This window comes from Oncorhynchus masou, chromosome 22 (assembly GCF_036934945.1).
Source record: "Oncorhynchus masou masou isolate Uvic2021 chromosome 22, UVic_Omas_1.1, whole genome shotgun sequence".
NCBI classification, from domain to species: domain Eukaryota; kingdom Metazoa; phylum Chordata; class Actinopteri; order Salmoniformes; family Salmonidae; genus Oncorhynchus; species Oncorhynchus masou.
In genome coordinates, this window is record NC_088233.1 from 49,496,850 (window position 1) to 49,515,725 (window position 18,876).

At 41.7% G+C, this 18,876-nt stretch overlaps 1 protein-coding gene across 4 annotated transcripts in view; it reads right to left on the reverse strand.

The window, feature by feature from the left end:
- Positions 1–18,876, reverse strand: part of LOC135509646 (GRAM domain-containing protein 2A) — a 63,830-nt gene that overhangs the window by 21,895 nt on the left and 23,059 nt on the right. For all 4 annotated transcript variants that reach the window (XM_064930477.1, XM_064930475.1, XM_064930476.1 and 1 more), the window contains exons 3-5: positions 5,295–5,352; positions 3,882–3,954; positions 2,483–2,586 (exon numbers count right to left, since the gene is read on the reverse strand). In XM_064930477.1, the coding sequence (XP_064786549.1) occupies positions 2,483–2,586; positions 3,882–3,954; positions 5,295–5,352 (235 nt within the window). The remainder of the gene's footprint in view (positions 1–2,482; positions 2,587–3,881; positions 3,955–5,294; positions 5,353–18,876) is intronic.

Below are 18,876 nucleotides of genomic sequence, written 5' to 3' on the forward strand. Positions count from 1 at the left end.
CTGTTACTTGAACTCTGTGAAGCATTTATTCGGGCTGCAATCTGAGATGCAGTTAACTCTAATGAACTTATCCTCTATAGCATAGGTAACTCTGGGATGTCCTTTCCAGTGGTGATCCTCATTAGAGCCAGTTTCATCATAGCGCTTGATTGTTTTAGTGACTGCACTTGAAAAAACGTTCAAAGTTCTTGAAATTTTCTCCATTTACTGACCCTCATGTCTTAAAGTAATGATGGACTGTCACTTCCCTTTTCTTATTTGAGCTGTTCTTGACATAATATGGACTTTGTCTTTTACCAAATAGAACTATCTTCTGTATACCAACCCTACTTTGTCACAACACAACTGATTGGCTCAAACGCATTAAGAACGAAAGAAATTCCACAAATTAACTTTTAACAAGGCACACCTGTTAATTGAAATGCATTCCAGATGACTACCTAATGAAGCTGGTTGAGAGAATGCCAAGAGTGTGCAAAGCTGTCATCAAGGCAAAGGGTGGCTACTTTGAAGTATCTCAAATAGAAAATATATTTTTATTTCTTTAACACTTTCTTTGGGTACTACATGATTCCATATGTGTTATTTCATTGTTTTGATGTCTTCACTATTATTCTACAATGTAGAAAATAGTAAAAATAAAGGAAAACTCTTGAGTTTGAGTAGATGTGTCCGAACTTTTGACTGGTACTGTATATGAAATGTATTTACTAGAATGTTGACGTTCAGAAGACACGTCATTGGCCCGAAGGGGGGTCCAATGAGGCCAGGCTTTTTCTAGTGTTAAGCGTAGCATCCCTTCACTCTCTTAGTGATCAGTCAGTCAACAAGGACACATTAAGGTAACATTGTTATTTGCACATTCTCATTGCAATGGCATTATTGTTGCATATTGAGAGCAACTAACATGGACATTATATTCTACCCAATCCATTTATACATGGGAATCTGAGCCGGATGACTTGCAAACATTTCGAACAAGCATTTTATTCTGTATAGAACAGTGTTTGGGATGCCATTCGCTGAGTTAAGAGTAGACACACGGCACATGACAAAAAATGAGCTGTGTGACCTTTCCGCTACATAACTATGCACCCCAATCTTGGGACTTTGTGCCCATTTAAAGAAAGGGGTAGCAGAACAGTGTGAGATAAGGAACAAGTAAAGGTCTATTCCAGCGGAAGTGTACACACAGTGAGTGATTGATCGCTGGGTTCAGGGCGAGTTGACACCGTGCTTAATCTTCAGTCACTTCAAATGACTGGCTGGTGAATGGGTCTTTGAGCTTAAAATAGCCTTGTTAGGCTTATGCTTTATCCATTCAATAGAATTTGGTTATTTCATAGGAATACAATACAAAATACCCTTTCCTCTTGAAAACATTTTTTACACTTGACTGACCAACAATTGTATTATTCAGAACGTATTTTCGCCTTTCGCCACTACATTTTATGTTGTGTCCCGTGACGTCGTGGAAAGTAATGATTTGTAAAGAAGGAAATTGGTGCTCAACTCAATTTCCTTTACTGTAAATGGACTCAGCATCTTGTAAAACTGTTTGCTGTTCAATAAATAACCTGACTATTGTGTCACTTTATTGTACTTATTTTCAATAACCACATTAAAACAGGCCCTTTTAATTTTTCAAGCTCAATTACCTGAACTAGGAAACATGAGCAAATAAGCCTGAGGGACTTAATAGAGGGAAACCTGCATGAAGTGCGACTCATTTGAATGTGTTTTGTGTTCAGGTTGTAAATTGCAGAGGATATAAGTCTCTATCAGACAGCCTCATTCTCTATTTCAAAGAGAGAAACCTTCAGCAATTGAACAGAGAAACACCCATTTATGTTCAATGATCTTTAGTCAATGGACAGTGTGGAGGTAAAAATGAGAGCCTGTTATCAACGGGAATGATCATACCAACAATGCTATATAAGCATTGATAGGTATGATGATAAGCCTGTTATTTATTTTCAGCACAGGTCTTCATATTTGGTGTGTTTGTAAATTAAATCTGGAGTGCCAGAGTGCGCTAGCAAGCTAATGTTGGCTAGCTTGCTAGCTAGTCCCAGACACAAATGAGAGAACACCTCACTCTGACCATTTTAACTGCCCGAGCAGAGCTGGTTAGGCTGTTTTCATGTTATCCAGAGCGTTGGTGACTGTGCTGCTGGCAACAATTTAATTACACTTTTTTACTGACGTTTACTGACACCGACCATATACAACAGTTGTTGAGCGTTCAAAAATTCATAAGTTATTTTATCTCAAACGAGAGTGCTCTGAAATCGGGGTAGATAGCCAGAGTGAATTTACGAATGTGCCCATTGTTAGAAGAGAGAAGCCATTTTGTGTCAAGGCTGAGGGCAGTTGCAATTCCTTCCCATTGTGAACTAGGCAGCATCAGCGTAACTGCTAACCAGGAAAGACCCACTGGAGCGAATGAACCACCACATCACTAAGGCTGTTTGACACTCACCTTGATGTCCTTCCCAAAGAGGTTGGCATAGAAACACAGCCAGTTGCGGGAGATGTAGAGGCGGCCCTGAAGTAGGATGTCTCGGAGAAGAGCGCAGGAATACACTGGAAATGGGAGAAAAAAACCCAAAATAAGACCGGGAATACCATAGAGATACAATATAATAATGTTCTATTTCATTCTGTGGGGAATACACACACCAAAGGGAGAATCCGCAGAGCTGGAGGCTAGCGTGGGATATATACGAGTTGGCTTCAAACCTACACATTGTGGCTGTGGGATACAGCTGACGTTTATGGGACTGTGGAATACCGTTGGCTAGTGATGATTTCCTTTAGTATAGAAACACAACTCAACTTGCAATATCATTATGTCATTTTCCTTTCCCCCGTAAATATTCTCTTTAGGGCATGCATACTAACACGACAATCTTTAGATGCCCGTACCACAAATGATGAAAGAACCAGAAATAAACTAAATTATGTTCTAACACAGATTATGAACTAACGTCACAAAACATGAGTCATGACCAAAACACAAACAGTCCAAAGTGGCAACTTGTGATTGGAGAGGCTTTTGATCACGGCCTCATTATGCCCCCCCCCCTCCCCCCTCCCACCTCTCTGATTCAGAGGGCTTTTGGCTTAAAGGCGGTTGAATGCATTCAGTTGTCCAACTTCCATTTCCAGCTGAATGCAGCAGGCTGGTATAGGGTTCCCCGCAGAGCGGAGAAAAGGGAGAGTGGTCAAGAGAGAGAGAGAGAGAGAGATGGAAAGAGAGAGAAAGAGAGAACAGTAGTGAAAGAGAAGGGAGAGGAAGACACTGTGGAGTGGAAAGCAGACGGCTAGGAAGCACTGTGAAGCCTGCTGTAAGGAGATGACGACGTGATTCTGACAGCCAGCTGACAGTGATTTGTAACGAAAAAGGAATTGATTTGACTCTGGCTCAAGTCACATAATCCCAAATGAATTTGTAACCTAAAAAATACCACTTTGCCGGCTTTTTAGCGACTAGCGAGTTTGACGTGGTTGATGATAGTGTGAATGTCCATATGCCGGGCAGGAGAAGCAAGGCATTGCAAGTTATATGAATAGCCTACATCTCAACTGTAGCTGCACAGCCATATCTAGTTTAGTGTCAAGTCAACCCCATGCACATTAGAGTAATGCAAACCCCATTCAAACACAGTGCAGTTCAGCACTCCCAATTCAAATGGTATTTTCTTGCACTGTATTTGATCTTACCACAAATGTCATGCACCCATTCAACCCAAGCCGTCAGATGGCATACCACTTTGTATGAAGCAATGTACTGGGCGTGCATTCTAAGTACAGGAGCATTCTCGTATTATGGACAGAGTGTATGATGTGTAGACAGTGTTCAATTTCCCCTGACTTACCTTTCATGAGGATCTCCTCCTTGGGCACGGTCTGGAACAGCTTGTGGTACTGGGAATTGTACTTGCTGACAGTCTGTAAGGGGGAGACAGGGGTGAGGGCACACAAAAAACACACACACCTGTTCTCCTGGTGCTGGTCAATCACTATACACTAGTCCCACACCCTCTCTGTTACACTGTGTTGTTTTATAACTCAGACACACTTCCTATGTCACAATGTGTTCTGACCCAATTGTTTATCCTGCGTAACATCTAACAGTGTTCCCTTCCCTTCTCTGTTCCTCTGTAGTGGTGCCACAGACAATCCCTTCCCCTCTTTGCCTCAACCTGGGTTATAACTTAGAATTGTCATGATTCCACCTGTCACCAGAGGGCGGCAGAGACATTAACAACGCTCAGGTGTGTCCTATTTACTCATTCGGATTTCCCTGTTAAAAGAGGCGTGTTTTCCATTGTCCTTTGGTGATGCTCGAGTTATGTGCCGTGTGCATTGGTCGCCTGAGTGAGTTTTCGAGACGTAGTGTTTGCTGTGTTTTCCCCAGCGTTACAGTGATCCTTCTGTTACCGTTTTTCAGTCAAATATTATGTTCCTACGTAACCACTGATTCCTCATCTGGTCTCTTCTCTGCACCCGGGTCCAACCTCACCATGTCACAGAAATAGATAAAAGACGGAAACTCCTTTGCTGGAAACGTCTGTGGGTTATTTCCAAGGGATCATTTTCGTCAGCCATTCTGAAGGGGAGTGATTGTTTGAATCAGTTCGATTGCGGTTGTGCGTGGGTCTGTGTGCGTATCAGACTGGAGACAAGTTTATTCAAATCAGAGGGCATATGGTCTGATCCGTTCGGAGCTTAATTTAAACCTCACATACTTTTCTTAACCCTGTATGTGAAGCTTGCACTAGAAAACCTTGGACAATAATACACATTTGAAATCGTTTAAAATGCAAATCCCTGAAACTCATACTGTATGCATACAATACTACGTGGACTTGTGAGCGTACTGTTACTGTGCTAAAATCGTGTAAAATAACAAACGCTTCGTAAGATTTCAAATGCATTCGCTGACACTCATGCTATGCACATACAATGTTCTGTGGACTGCTGAACTGACTGTTACCATGCTAAATAACTTGCCATAAACTCATTCCTTTGTTATGACAAAATACCATGTCTTGCTTACAAATCGGGTAAAGGCAGTATTTCAGTGTGATAGTTCAAGTACAACTACACACGACCTTACTGTGTCTCCCCTTGGACTATACGTAATATTGTAGTGGGTAGGACATTTTATTTTGTATTTTTTACACATGAACGAAGCCCCCTCCATTACTTCCTTATGCTGACAATACCGTGTAAAACGTCCACAGACAGTGGGAATCTGGACGCAGTAAAAAAAAACAACGACTCACCGAGCCCCTGTAGCATTTCTTGACATCTTCATAGGTCAGGTCATCAATCAGTTGCAGCCTGTGGAGGAGAGAGAAACACTGAGAAGTTTAGGAGGGGTGACACAAGTTTCTAAATATGTCGAGGAGAAAAAAAAAAGAATCATCTGACTGTTGTGCCATGTTCAGCTCAGTCCGGATAGTTAACAGAACATTTTTTGTTTCTGGTATTTTGTTAACTAGTCCACTGTCCGTACAATCCCCTCAAGTCTACAAGATAAGAGCATTTTCAGTACAGAGCAAAAACTGTGATGATGATGATGCATTTGTTCCTCAAATATATCCTCCATATAGTCTTTAAGCAGAGGAAGTCTATGATAGCATGTACTGAACTGCTAACGATGGACAAAATTACCCGTATATTTGAATGGCACACACAAGCTCAGTCTTCTCTTTCACACACACACACACGCACGCACGCACGCACGCACGCACACAGTCATTAAAACCATTAATCAAAGACAGGGACATGCAAATGGACACACACACACACAGGCAAACACACACACACACATACACACCTCAAACAGGTCATCGGTGTGAATGTAAATGCTTAGGTAATATGAAAAGTCTGTTTATGTAAAGTCAGATTGTGAAAGTCAAGTAAAAGACAAACAGTTTAGCAGATGTCTCTATTGGCCAAGTCCTGACCCGACACACACAGGCACAAATACACACACACAGACAGACACACGCACACGCACAAAGTGATTGATACTAAACTCAGACCACTAGACCAAAGTAGACACCCTCTAATATCCCCAAGGGCCGATTATGGCTTGGAGAGGCTACTTCCCATTCACAGCTCAAGCCTGGTATATTGTACTGTTTGTGCTTTCGGGGCCCCAATCCTACACAATGAGGACGAGGATATCATTTGCTGTTTGGGGTAAGTTTATCAAAAACGTGAAATCACACAAAAGTTGTCTGGACCCTTCTATAACACGCCATTTAAATCGAAAGTAGAGATTTGGTTGTAAAAAAAAATATAAATAATAATAATTTCAGCTCTATAGATTTTGGACAGTGGTCAATGAGGGACAATGAAGCCTTCAGACCGGTTGTGACTGGTTTTCATTGATAGGCCACTGTGTCATTATCACTCTCTCCAGGTGTTCTATTGTGGTTCAGTGGCTAGACTAGAGCATCGTAGTGACAATCTAATGTGACAGGGAACCACCTACTGTATTGTCCATTACACTGCAGTAAGCTATACAAACAGTCTATACAAACAGAGAACACCCTAAATGGATTCTACATGATACCAAAACAAACTGCACAATAATTGGTGTTCACTAGATGTAGGCTACTATAGAAACAAACACTGTATCCTTAAGCAATAAGGCCCGAGGGGGAGTGGTATATGGCTAATATAATATACCACAGCTAAAGACTGTTCATACCAACGACGCAACGCGGTGCCTTACTGCTATTATAAACTGGTTACTAACATAATTAGAGCGGTAGAAAGAAATGTTTTGTCATACCCGTAGTATACGGTCTGATATACCACGGCTGTCAGCCAATCAGCATTCAGGGCTCAAACCACCCAGGTTATAATATAATATATACTCTATTAAGGAAACAGCAGCACTATACAATACCTAGATCTCTGTGTGTCCAGCTTTCCTTTCCCTATATGGCTAGTGTTGTGGCCTGATTCTGTCACTCCCCCTCACCACCGCAACAACTGAAGCGGTCCCCAAAATAGCGTCTTCTATAAAGAGCAGTGACAGTGTTTAACCCCATGTTGGGACAATCCTGTCTGTCACGTGCCATCGGATACCTGTCAGTCAGCTGGTGTCAGGCCACATGCACCCAGTCAGGCGGTCATTCTCTCCATCTGTCTCTCTGTCCACCAATGCGACAATGTATGTTGTAAGTGAGTCACTGTTGAAAGTGACTTTTGGCTAAAAGCGTCTGCTAAATCTCATATACAGTATTATGATATTATTATCAGAGGAGAGCGGAGAGAAAGAAACGAGGACAGGAGCCAAGGGACAGAGAGGACAGCAGGGGCTGACTAATGGGGGGGGAGGGGTCAGACCACAACAGTAGCTCTATCTGAGTCACAAATAAGAATGCAGAATATAAAAAAATATATTCGGAGAGATTTGACTCTGGTACCAGCAAGGTGCATGCAGGGTCACATGATTGGTTTTAAAATGTGTGTCTTTCTTCAATTGGAACAGCTTAATTTATATGAATTATCCAATCAAATCACATCAGTAAGTCGTAGTCACGTGCAAGGTCTCGGTTCAAGCCCTATATAACCAATTTGATAACTGCCAGGGTTTGAATTACATACGGACTCCTAAAAGTGCCCTAAAAATAGCGCTCCGATCCAATGTGGATATTTTTTTTAAACTGTTTTTGGGGGTGTTGATGTTACAATGCAACAGAAAACTGTAATTTTTCAACAGAAAAATACACCGTCCTCAGACATGGGATGGTTGTTGAGTACTGACATCACTGGTGACCTGGCTGATTTTTGTTTCTGTCTCATTAACATATTTACAAGTGTGCCTTGTAATAGTGATGAAAAATCGACACAGTTACGTAATCAGGATATTATTTTTGAGGATATATCGCAACATTCTTTTTTACAACGTCACAATATAATTTTTGCTCGAGTTGGCCGTCCCTGTTCTCAAAACGCAGGCACTTTTATTACCATGACCGATCAAAAACTCTTGTCCCTCTGCAGCAGATACATAGTGGGCAATATGTTTGGAACATCGAATTGCAATAAAATCACAGTATCGAATCACAATACATATAGAATCGTGAGAATAGCAATATATAAGTATTGTGATAATATCGTATCGTGAGGTCCCTGGCAATTCCCAGCCCTACCTTGTAAGACACTATATTTGTTGCACCTGTGAGTGAAAATGCTGTACCAATTTAACCCCTATGTGGTTATAGTGCCCCATCAACTTAAAATGTATACAGATTGGAGTGGCAGCAAGTCTTCAACCTTAAATGATTGAGCATTTTGCCATGTCCTTTGGGTCTGTAGTAGCTGTAGTAGCTGCCAGTTTGGAAGCCTATGTTAAGGCCTCACCAAATATGAATTAATATGCTATAATGTATAAGCAGTTTACCTATCTACTAACCTGCTTGCACCAATCCTTTGTAATTACAGTTAAAAACTGTGAAATTCAAACCCCTCCCCTCAATGAATTTAATTCATTCATTCAATCACTCAATCAGATTATGGTAGCACTTACATTTTTACAGTATAATACAGTCCATTTTACAGTATTGTACTGTGTGTCATAACAACAATACTTGCTTTGATACCATATTTATATTAAAGTAGGTGTACTGTCATATAAAATAAAGAATTTGAGATAATGTGAGATAATTACCCATATTGTCCCATTTACATTGTGTAATTTATTGACTGTCCCTAACTAGCCCCACAGATAGGCTATTCAAAGTTTTAAAAAACTACTTTGCCACAGTCGCACACTGGCCGGCTGAAGCTAATTGGAAAAATCAGCTGGCTAGCTTGCTAGCTAGTCTAGGCTACTTCCAGACACAAGGCCTGGTTAGACTGCTTCAGTTTACCTAGAAGGGTGAGTGTCTGTAACTGTGTACTGTTTTGGCAGAGTGAAAGTTCAAACGCTTCCCACGTTCGAACACACACACAAAAGATCCCCACATCAAAGCACACCTCCAAGACCCAAATCTCATTCTCAGGCGCATTTCCTAATGAGGAGAATTGAAACAGAGGCTAAATCAGGAAGCTCAGCCGCCCTTTAAGTATTGTATTATTTAGAAACATTAATATACACGTAAAGGCATTTATACTTTTTTATAACCATTACAATTCATAAGCATTTAAACATTCATAAGCTTTTAAATGGCTTATTTGTGAACGCTATTATTATAAAGTGTGACTAAAAGCCTCTCTATAGTCCCTGGATTTCTGAGGCCAACCACCGTTTGTTTGTTGCTCGAGGAGATGCCTTCCTTTCAAGAAATGCCAACCGTGGATCACGAGGCTAGGTAGGTATGATGACACCACTAGGGCCGTGCCAACATTGCCAGACCAGACCTCCCCCACTCCCTGCCTTCAGGGAAAAGAGAAGGCTGATCTAAACTGAAAGAAGTATTAAACGGCTTCCTTTCACCACAGTCCTCTGTAATGTACTCCATTTATGAGACACACTATATACAGTGCATTCAATGTATTCACAACCCTTGACATTTTCCACATTTTGTTATGTTAGTCTTACTCTAAAATGGAATAAACGTTTTTTTTCACTCATCAATCAACACACAATACCCCATAATGACAAAGCAAGAACAGGTTTTTAAAAATGTTAGCAAATGTAGTCAAAGTAAAGGACCGCAATATCACATTTACATAAGTATTCAGACCCTTTACTCGGTACTTCGTTGAAGCACCTTTGGCAGAGATTACAGCCTCAACTCTTATTGGGTATGACACTACAAGCTTGGCACACCTGTATTTGGGGAGTTTCTCCCATTCTTCTCTGCAGATCATCTTAAGCTCTGTCGGGTTGGATGGGGAGCGTTGCTGCACAGCTATTTTCAGGGCTCGCTAGAGATGTTAGATCGGGTTAAAGTCCGGGCTCTGGTTGGGCCACTCAAGGAAATTCAGAGACTTGTCCTGAAGACACTCCTGCATTGTCTTGGCTGTGTGTTTAGGGTCGTTGTCCTGTTGGAAGGTGAACCTTCGCCCCAGTCTGAGGTCCCGAGCACTCTAGAGCAGGTTTTCATCAAGAATCTCTCTGTACTTTGCTCCGTTAATCTTTCCCTTGATCCTGACTAGTCGATCAGTGCCTGCCACTGAAAAACAACCCCACAGCATCATGCTGTCACCACCATGCTTCACCATAGGGATGGTGACAGGTTTCTTCCAGACGTGGTACTTGGCATTCAGCTCAAAGAGTTCAATCTTGGTTTCAGCATGGTCTGAGTCCTTTAGGCAGCTTTTGGCAAACTCCAAGCAGGCTGTCATGGGCTTTTTACTGAGGAGTTGCTTCCATCTAGCCACTCTATCAGATTGATTGGTTGTCCTTCTGGAAGATTCTCCCATCTCCACAAAGGCACTCAGGAGCTCTGTCAGAGAGACCATTGGGTTCTTGGTCACTTCCCAGACCAAGGCCCTCCTCTCCCGATTGCTCAGTTTGGGCGGGCGGCCAGCTCTCGGAAGAGTCTTGGGGGTTCCAAACTTCTTCAAATTAAGAATGATGGAGGCCACTGTGTTCTTGGGGACCTTCAATACTGCAGACATTTTTTGGTACCCTTACCCAGATCTGTGCCTCGACAAAAGCTCTACGGACAATACCTTCAACCTCATGTCTTGGTTTCTGCTCTGACATGCACTGTCAACTGTGGGACCTTGTATAGACAGGTGTGTGCCTTTCCAAATCATGTCTAATCAATTGAATTGACCACAGGTGGACTCCAATCAAGTTGTAGAAACATCTCAAGGATGACCAATGGAATCAGGATGTTCCTGAGCTCAATTTCGAGTCCCATAGCAAAGGGTCTGAATATTTATGTAAATAAGGTATCTGTTTTTCATTTTTAATAAATGTACTAAAATGTCAAAATAACTGTTTTCACTTTGTCATTATGGAGTATTGTGTGTAGATTGATGAGGAAAAAAATAATTTAATCCATTTTAGAATAAGGCTGTAATGTAACAAAATGTGGGAAGAGTCAAGAGGTCTGAATACTTTCCGAATGCACTGTACATACAGTATATATACACAACAGAGAAGTTCTCTCTCTCTCTAACACACACACACACTCACACACAAACACACTCTTGTTCATACGCAGAAACCATTGTTAATATTCTAATCTAGTGCAAACAGAGACCAGGAGAAAATGGAAGCAGAACAATACTAAACACCAGAGGATGAATAGATCGTCAGCTTTAGAGGTCCCAGGCACTGTGTGTGTGTGTGTGTGTGTGTGTGTGTGTGTGTGTGTGTGTGTGTGTGTGTGTGTGTGTGTGTGTGTGTGTGTGTGTGTGTGTGTGTGTGTGTGTGTGTGTGATCAGAGTTCTCAGACACAGTCAACAGGAGGAGTGCACAGACTAAGTTATTGGACACAGACCCTCAGGTAAGGAATTGATGTCAGATGGTCTGAGAGATAGACTCCAGTTCTTATGTGGGTTATACAAGATGTAAACTGCATTGCATAATGAGGTTAGTTCCCACCACATCGAACTGTGTTCAGTATGAATTATTTACTCTCCTCTTTTCTGTGTTTGCTTTCCTGTGTTTGTGAGAGGTGTGAGGGGGGGGTGTGTTTTTGTGTGTATATGTGTGTTTGTGTGTGCCTATCTGTCTTGTCTGTGTACGTGTGTGCGTGTGAGCGTGTGTGTGTGTAGGCCACAGCCTGAGTGTGGGTGAGTAAGCGGCGTCAGTTTGTCCGTAGCAGTGAATGCAGCATTTGTTGTCCTCAGGAACTTTTGGGTGGCCTACATGTTGTTCTCACAGGAGACAATTACTGACACACACACACACACAGCCCTAGAGCTGTTCGACTGCCTATCCACTGAGGCTCTATAGCCCTGAGTACTGAGAGGTCATTCACTCACACTGCCCTTCATAGACTCACTGTCCCTCCTGTAATGCCTGCAATTAACAACTCTCTTCCAGTAAACTGCTGTGTACCGTTTTCTGCGTATACTTTCAGTTGGAGTTCCACCACAAATGAACGACACACAACAGAGGGGCCTTAAGTTGAACTGGTTAAAACCGGAATAGCAAGCATTTGCACATTTCATATGATTTTCTTCTTGTTGGTAGCACACGGCGGACCTCGATTTCCAGGTTGTCAAACTTTCAGAGCGAAAACGAGGCATTCGATTATGGTCATGCAAGACCACGAGACCACATAGGGGGAAAAGCTACCTTGGATATTTATATAAAAATAAGAATAGAGTTTCACTCAACCTAGTCTTTTTTCCTGGTTTAATAGACAGGTATACTGTATATACCGGTAGTAGGGGATATAGTGAGAAGGGAGACATAAGAGGAGACAGGGATGGAACCCCAGTCTCCAGTGGGGAGGCATATGCAGATTGGGCCGGTAGTGTTACCCACTCAACCACGGCTCTGCACAACCTAGCTAGGATACAGGCCGCAGTACTGTGGTCCTCTTGTCTAGTCCAAGGGTTTTCAAACCTCTCCTCAGGCACCCTCAGGAGTTCCATGTGTTTGAGCAATTCCACAGCTCGCAACCCTGATTCAACTTGTCAACTAATCATCAAGCGCTTGAATAGGTGAATTCGGTGAGCTAGTTAAGGGCTACAACAAAATGGTGAAATGTCTTAAGGGTTCCCGAGGAGAGGTTTGAAAAGCACTGGTTTGGTGAAAGAGATGAGAGAGAGTTAATCCCAAACTGTTTGTTTGTCCTACAGTTCTGCAACCCGCTGGCTTCTATAATGAGGGAGTAGCAGACAGAGAGCAAAGGAAGAGAAGAGAAGATATTTCTGCTGGCAGTGGCATCAGGCCGGCCCAAGACAAACAGAGACTGGCTGTACTCTAGCCCTGTGGTCCAGTACAGAATTCCCACTGAGACAGAGATGGCACTGTGTGTGTGTGTGTGTGTGTGTGTGTGTGTGTGTGTGTGTGTGTGTGTGTGTGTGTGTGTGTGTGTGTGTGTGTGTGTGTGTGTGTGTGTGTGTGTGTGTGTGTGTGTGTGTGCAAGTGTGTGTGAGTGCATTTATTCATTCCGCATGTCACCATTTCTAATTAAGTATTCAGACCCCTTGACTTTTCCCACATTTTGTTATGTTACAGCCTTATTCTAAAATTGATTTCCTCATCGATATACACACAATACCCCATAATGACAAAGCAAAAGAAAGTTTTTAGAAAGGTTTACTAATATATAAAAAAAATAAAACTGAAATATCACATTTACATAAGTATTCCTTCGATCTCATGGCTTGGTTTTTGCTCCGACATGCACTGTCAACTGTGGGACCTTATATAGACAGGTGTGTGCCTTTCCAAATCATGTCCAATCAATTGAATTTACCACAGGTGGACTCCAATCAAGTTGGATGATCAATGGAAACAGGATGCACCTGAGCTCAATTTCGAGTCTCATAGCAAAGGGTCTACTTTACTTATGTAAATAAGGAATTTCTATTTTTGCTTGTAATAAATGTGCAAAAATGTCCAAAAAACTGTTTTTGCTTTGTCATTATGGGATAGTGTGCTGAGGAAATGTTTTTATTAAATCCATTTTAGAATAAGGCTGTAACAGAATGTGTAAAAAGTCAAGGGGACTGAATACTTTCCCAGGGCACTGTATATAAGTAAGTGTTTCACTGTTAGTCTACGCTTGTTGTTTTACGAAGTATGTGACTAATAACATTTTACTTGATGTGGAGGGTGTGTATGGGTGTGTGCGGGGGCGCGTGTGTAACCCAGACTCACGTGGCCATCTCTATGGCACACTCTCATTAGAGGGAAAGGGAGAGAGTGGCCGTTGCAGCAGCATGCCCTCTGGCTCCCTGGTAGTACAAAGACACTACACCAACAGACACCCAGCCACACACAACTACAGAGAAAGAGAAAGGAAGGGAAAAAGGAGGGAGAGGGAGGTATAGGAAGGAGGGAGGGAGATGAGAGTCAAAAGGAGAGGGAGAGAGGGGGGGTATAGCAATGGCTGTATATGAATGGACAAAGCCATCGATCACGTAACACCATTCATTCCTATGTGAAGACTCAATTGTGCATAGAAGCAAAATGAAGTCGGTTAAGATGGCGTCTCATGGAGACATAGCATACGCAGTTTGAGCTACTCCAGGAAGTGATGTTGCAGGCTAGCTCCGTGCTGTCCCCTCTTATTGAGTAACTCAAGTTGAAGGCCGCCCGGGGTACTGCAGGCTGAATAGCAACTCAATTATCCTTATAACTTCTTCTGTGTGCATTTTTTTTATAATTGGTTCAAGGACATACAACTGGTGTAAAATAAGCAATTATTGGTATGAAGATTGACCACAAAGATTGCCATTTTGATTATCTATCCCGTTGCTTAGTCACTTTATCTCTTCCTACACAGTAAACACTTCTCTACCTCAATTACCTCGTACCCTGCTACTTTGAAGAATCTCAAATATATATTGATTTGTTTAACACTTTTTTTGGTTACTACATGATTCCATATGTGTTATTTCATAGTTTTGATGTCTTCCCTATTATTCTACAATGTAGAAAATAGTAAAAAATAAAGAAAAACCCTGAAATGAGTAGGTGTGTAAACTTTTGACTGGTACTGTATATGTATTTGGGTGAATTGATATTCCATTCACTAGAATGGGGGATCCTGTTTTCTGCTAACAATGCCTGCAGTACCGCGGTCTGCCTTGAATTTATGTGGTTTGAATGAGAGGGGGCAGTCGTTCTCCTCTGGGCTATAAATAGGAAGGGGAGGGAAATCGATGAGTCATTATTAAAGTCATTCTAATGTATTTGTTTCAATCAATTTGGGAACATTATCTTGAGTGGCTTACTTTGAGACGGGCGCTGAATCAGCCTTGAGGGTAGATAAGAGACATTTAAATGCCAATGTATGACGTGTGAGAGATTAAGTGGCATGTATGTGCGGGTGTGCGGGACATGCGAGTGGTTTGTGTGTGTGAGAGTGAAAGAGGAATGGGAGAGCGAAAGAAAGAAAGAAAATGGTTTGTAAGTATCATGCATGTGTATGTGTGTGTGTGTGTCAGCCTGACTGATGTAATCCTCAACTGCTAAGGGACCACTGCCGCTGACGCAATGGGTCTGTGCCTGCATGTGTTCTGTGCGCACTTGTGCCTCCATTTCTTCCGTGCTGTAAACAGGCAGTGCTATAGGCCCCTTGCCAGTACCCAGGCAGCGCCGAGGCCGCTAATAGAAAAACACTGGCACTCCGTGGGGACGAGTGAGCTGCATCGTCCTCCATTATTAAACAGCTTTTAATTAAGACCCGGCACAACCAACGCAACCTGGGCCAGCGTACACAATGTTTCTCGGCACCCATGCTACTGTCAACTGTGCTAGAAATGGTGTACAATAGATAGTGTGCTACCAGGATTTGAGTCCCCCATTCAAAATGCTACTGATAATACCAAATCAAGTGTGGGTAAACATTAGAGAAACGCACACAGCCAACGGTTGTCCTTTTCTCACCATTCTGGCAGGAAAATCAGTGTTTACCTACATCAAAGCCAACGCTGTTCACTAGTAATACCAGCTCTGATAGAATTCAGTAGCTAGTACAGAAAAATATGTTGATGACGATGACTCTCGGCGGGAGTGGAATTGGAAAAATGACACTTTTGGGAACTCCCCAATGCAAAATAGAATAGTCCTATAGAATTCACTGTGAAAAAAAAACTGTTTCACGTGTCAAAGTGATTTTCCTTTAGGTACTTGGTTCCCATGCTTTCCCAGCACCCCTGATATAGATGCTGAGCCATGCTTCTCGAGTCAAAGGCTGTCAGTTCTCTGTGTTCCCTGGCAGTGGATTAGAAGCAGGTGTATGGTGTATAATCTCTGTGTGTTTGTGGTGTCTAATGTCTCTGTGTGTGTGTGTGTCTAATGTCTCTGTGTGTGTGTGTGTGTGTGTGTGTGTGTGTGTGTGTGTGTGTGTGTGTGTGTGTGTGTGTGTGTGTGTGTGTGTGTGTGTGTGTGTGTGTGTGTGTGTGAGAGAGAGAGAGACAGGGCTATCATTAACTCCAATGGCATTGCTCCAGGCTCTCAGCTCTCACTGACTGAGATCTAACCAGCCGGTGAGTGGAGGCTCTTTGCTTTGTATTTGAAAGGTAGGTAGCAGTGTGTGTGTGTGTGTCTCATTCTCTCGCTTTCCCATATACAGTGCCTTCAGAAAGTATTCATACCTCTTGACTTATTCCGCATGCTGTTGTGTTACAGCCTGAATTCAAGAAGGATTAAATATATTTTTTTCTCTCTCCCATCTACATACTATACCCCATAATGGCAAAGTGAAAACATGTTTTTAGACATTTTTAGCAAATATATTGAAAATGAAATAAGTATTTACACCCCTGAGTCAATACATTTTAGTATCACCTTAGGCAGCGATTACAGCTGAGTCTTTCTGGGTAAGTTTCTAAGAGCTGGATTGTACAATATTTACACATTATTCTTTTTTAAATTCCTCAAACTCTGTCAAGTTGGTTGTTGATCATAGCTGGACAGACATTTTCAAGTCTTGCCATAGATTGTCAAGCCAATTTAAGTCAAAACCATAACTAGGCCAGTCAGGAACATTCAATGTTGTGTATATTTGGCCTTGTGTTTTTGGTTATTGTCCTGCTGAAAGGTGAATTTGTCTCCCATGTGTCTGGTGGAAAGCAGACTGAACCAAGTTTTCCTCTAGGATTTTGTCTGTGCTTAGCCATATTCAGTTTCTTAAAAAAAAAACTTGCAGATGACAAGCATACCCATAACATAATGCAGCCACCTTGGAAATATGAAGAGTGGTACTAAGTGATGTGTTGGGTTGGATTTGCCCCAAACATAACACTTTCTATTCAGAATATAAAGTGAATTTTCTTGACACATTTTTTGTAGTTTGACTTTAGTGCCTTATTGCAAACAGAATGCATGTTTTTAATTGTTTTTATTTTATGCAGGCTTCATTCTTTTCACTCTGTCATTTAGGTGTCATGACTGTATTCAAATAAGTCAGATCAGCTTGGGGGGGGGGGGGGGTGGGTGTATGACAGTTCAAACCCTGTTGTAAATCAAGAATTAGAACTTTCAGCTATCTCCCTCTCCAAATTCACTTAGAAATGTAATGGAATTTGTTTCGCAGACGTTTTTCCGCCGAAACTGTAACACGTTCTAAAGCGAATGCTGGAACAATATTTCTAACATGGAAACCAAATAAATAAAATCATTTACCTTTGAAGAGCTTAGAAATGTTTTCAATGGAATTTGTTTCAGACATACCAAATGCTGTAACAGTGTTTCCTGAAAGCGACATGTGTGAGGAGAAATTTCCATGGAGAATGATCGTGGAGAATGGTCAGAGGCGATCTAAAGAATAATAATGTCATTTCGGTTGTTATTTTGTGATGTCATTAAAAATGTTACAAAGGAAATACTGTAACTTCAAAAGTATAGACACTACATGTACGAAGTCTGTATCCTCTACACTGTGTACGAAATTGTGTTTTTGTTAAGAGAGGGAAGTGATCTTAGAAACTACAAGAGGAAATTGTTTCTATAACTTTGTACAATTGAGTAGTCACCGCCCCTTGAGTGAGGTCAGCGAGCGTTTTTGAATTAACTGTATAAAACAGTGGGTTAAGAATTAACATACCAGGCCAGAGAGGCATTGAGTTGCAGCTCACGTCCAAAGTGGATAGAACTCTGAAATCTCAACACGAGGTAGAGATGATAACGTCACCTCTCGGACAATCACTGGTATGGCTGATTAGCTGGGATCATTCTACTACTCTTCAAGCCATCATATGTATTATACTACTCTCATCGCCCTACTGAGAACCATCGATACGGCTGGCTAGCCTATCTTCAAAGAATCATCTTCCAGAGCGAGTGGAAGCAGAGTGAGCTCTGTTGTTCTGTTCAGGACTACACGACGGGTCGCCGGATGCCGGGCGATGGCAGAGGAGTGCAAAAGTAGAAGAGACAGGGGACAATCAGAGCATTACAAGTGTGCCACAGAAAGTCCCAACCAAACACCTTTCAAAGAAGGCTTGGTTCCGACAGAGATACCCGGTGAACCAAGGCATTTACATGTAAATATATTCATGATTTCTTACTCCAAACTGGCAGTGGTTTGTGTGAAAAGTATATAATTACTGTGAGAGTAGTTTCTAAATGTACCAAAGTATTATGTCTCTGTCCCTCTCTCTCTCTCGCCCTCTTCATTTCCTTTGTAACAAAACGCCATATTGTGTCAGTCCTCTAGGGACCCGTTTTAATGTATTAAATGTGTATGTTTATCCTGTGTTATCATTTAGTTCGCTAGTAAATAAATAATTTAAACAATTTGTGTAGTACTGAATCATAAGTAAGGCTGGGGTTTATGCAGATGCAGGAGGTTACGACTGTTCAGAAGGATGATATGAGGTTATGGTTAATGAGTTGACTGTTTATGGATGTAATAGGTAAAGACCTTTAGAGTTTAATCGGGAGATGGTAACTCTTTAAAACAATGCTCTCGTGGTGCCATAATAATAGTTTGTTTATTATTATTAGTTTATTATGTATTTAATCGATTGACTTTTAAAGAGTTAGTTGATTAGATAAATAACAGTCATCAGATTAATGAAAGTAAAGTCACAACATAGGTTCGTATTGTGGACTACAATATTGTTGATCCATCTTCAGATTTCCCCTATCACAGCCTTTACACTCTGTAAATGTTTTAAAGTCACCATTGGCCTCATGACGAAATTTCTCAGCGTTTTCCCTCCTCTCCGGCAACTGAGTTAGGAAACGACTCCATTTTGTTGATCCCTGCCTACAGACAGAAACTAAAACAAGAACCTCCCACGCTGAGG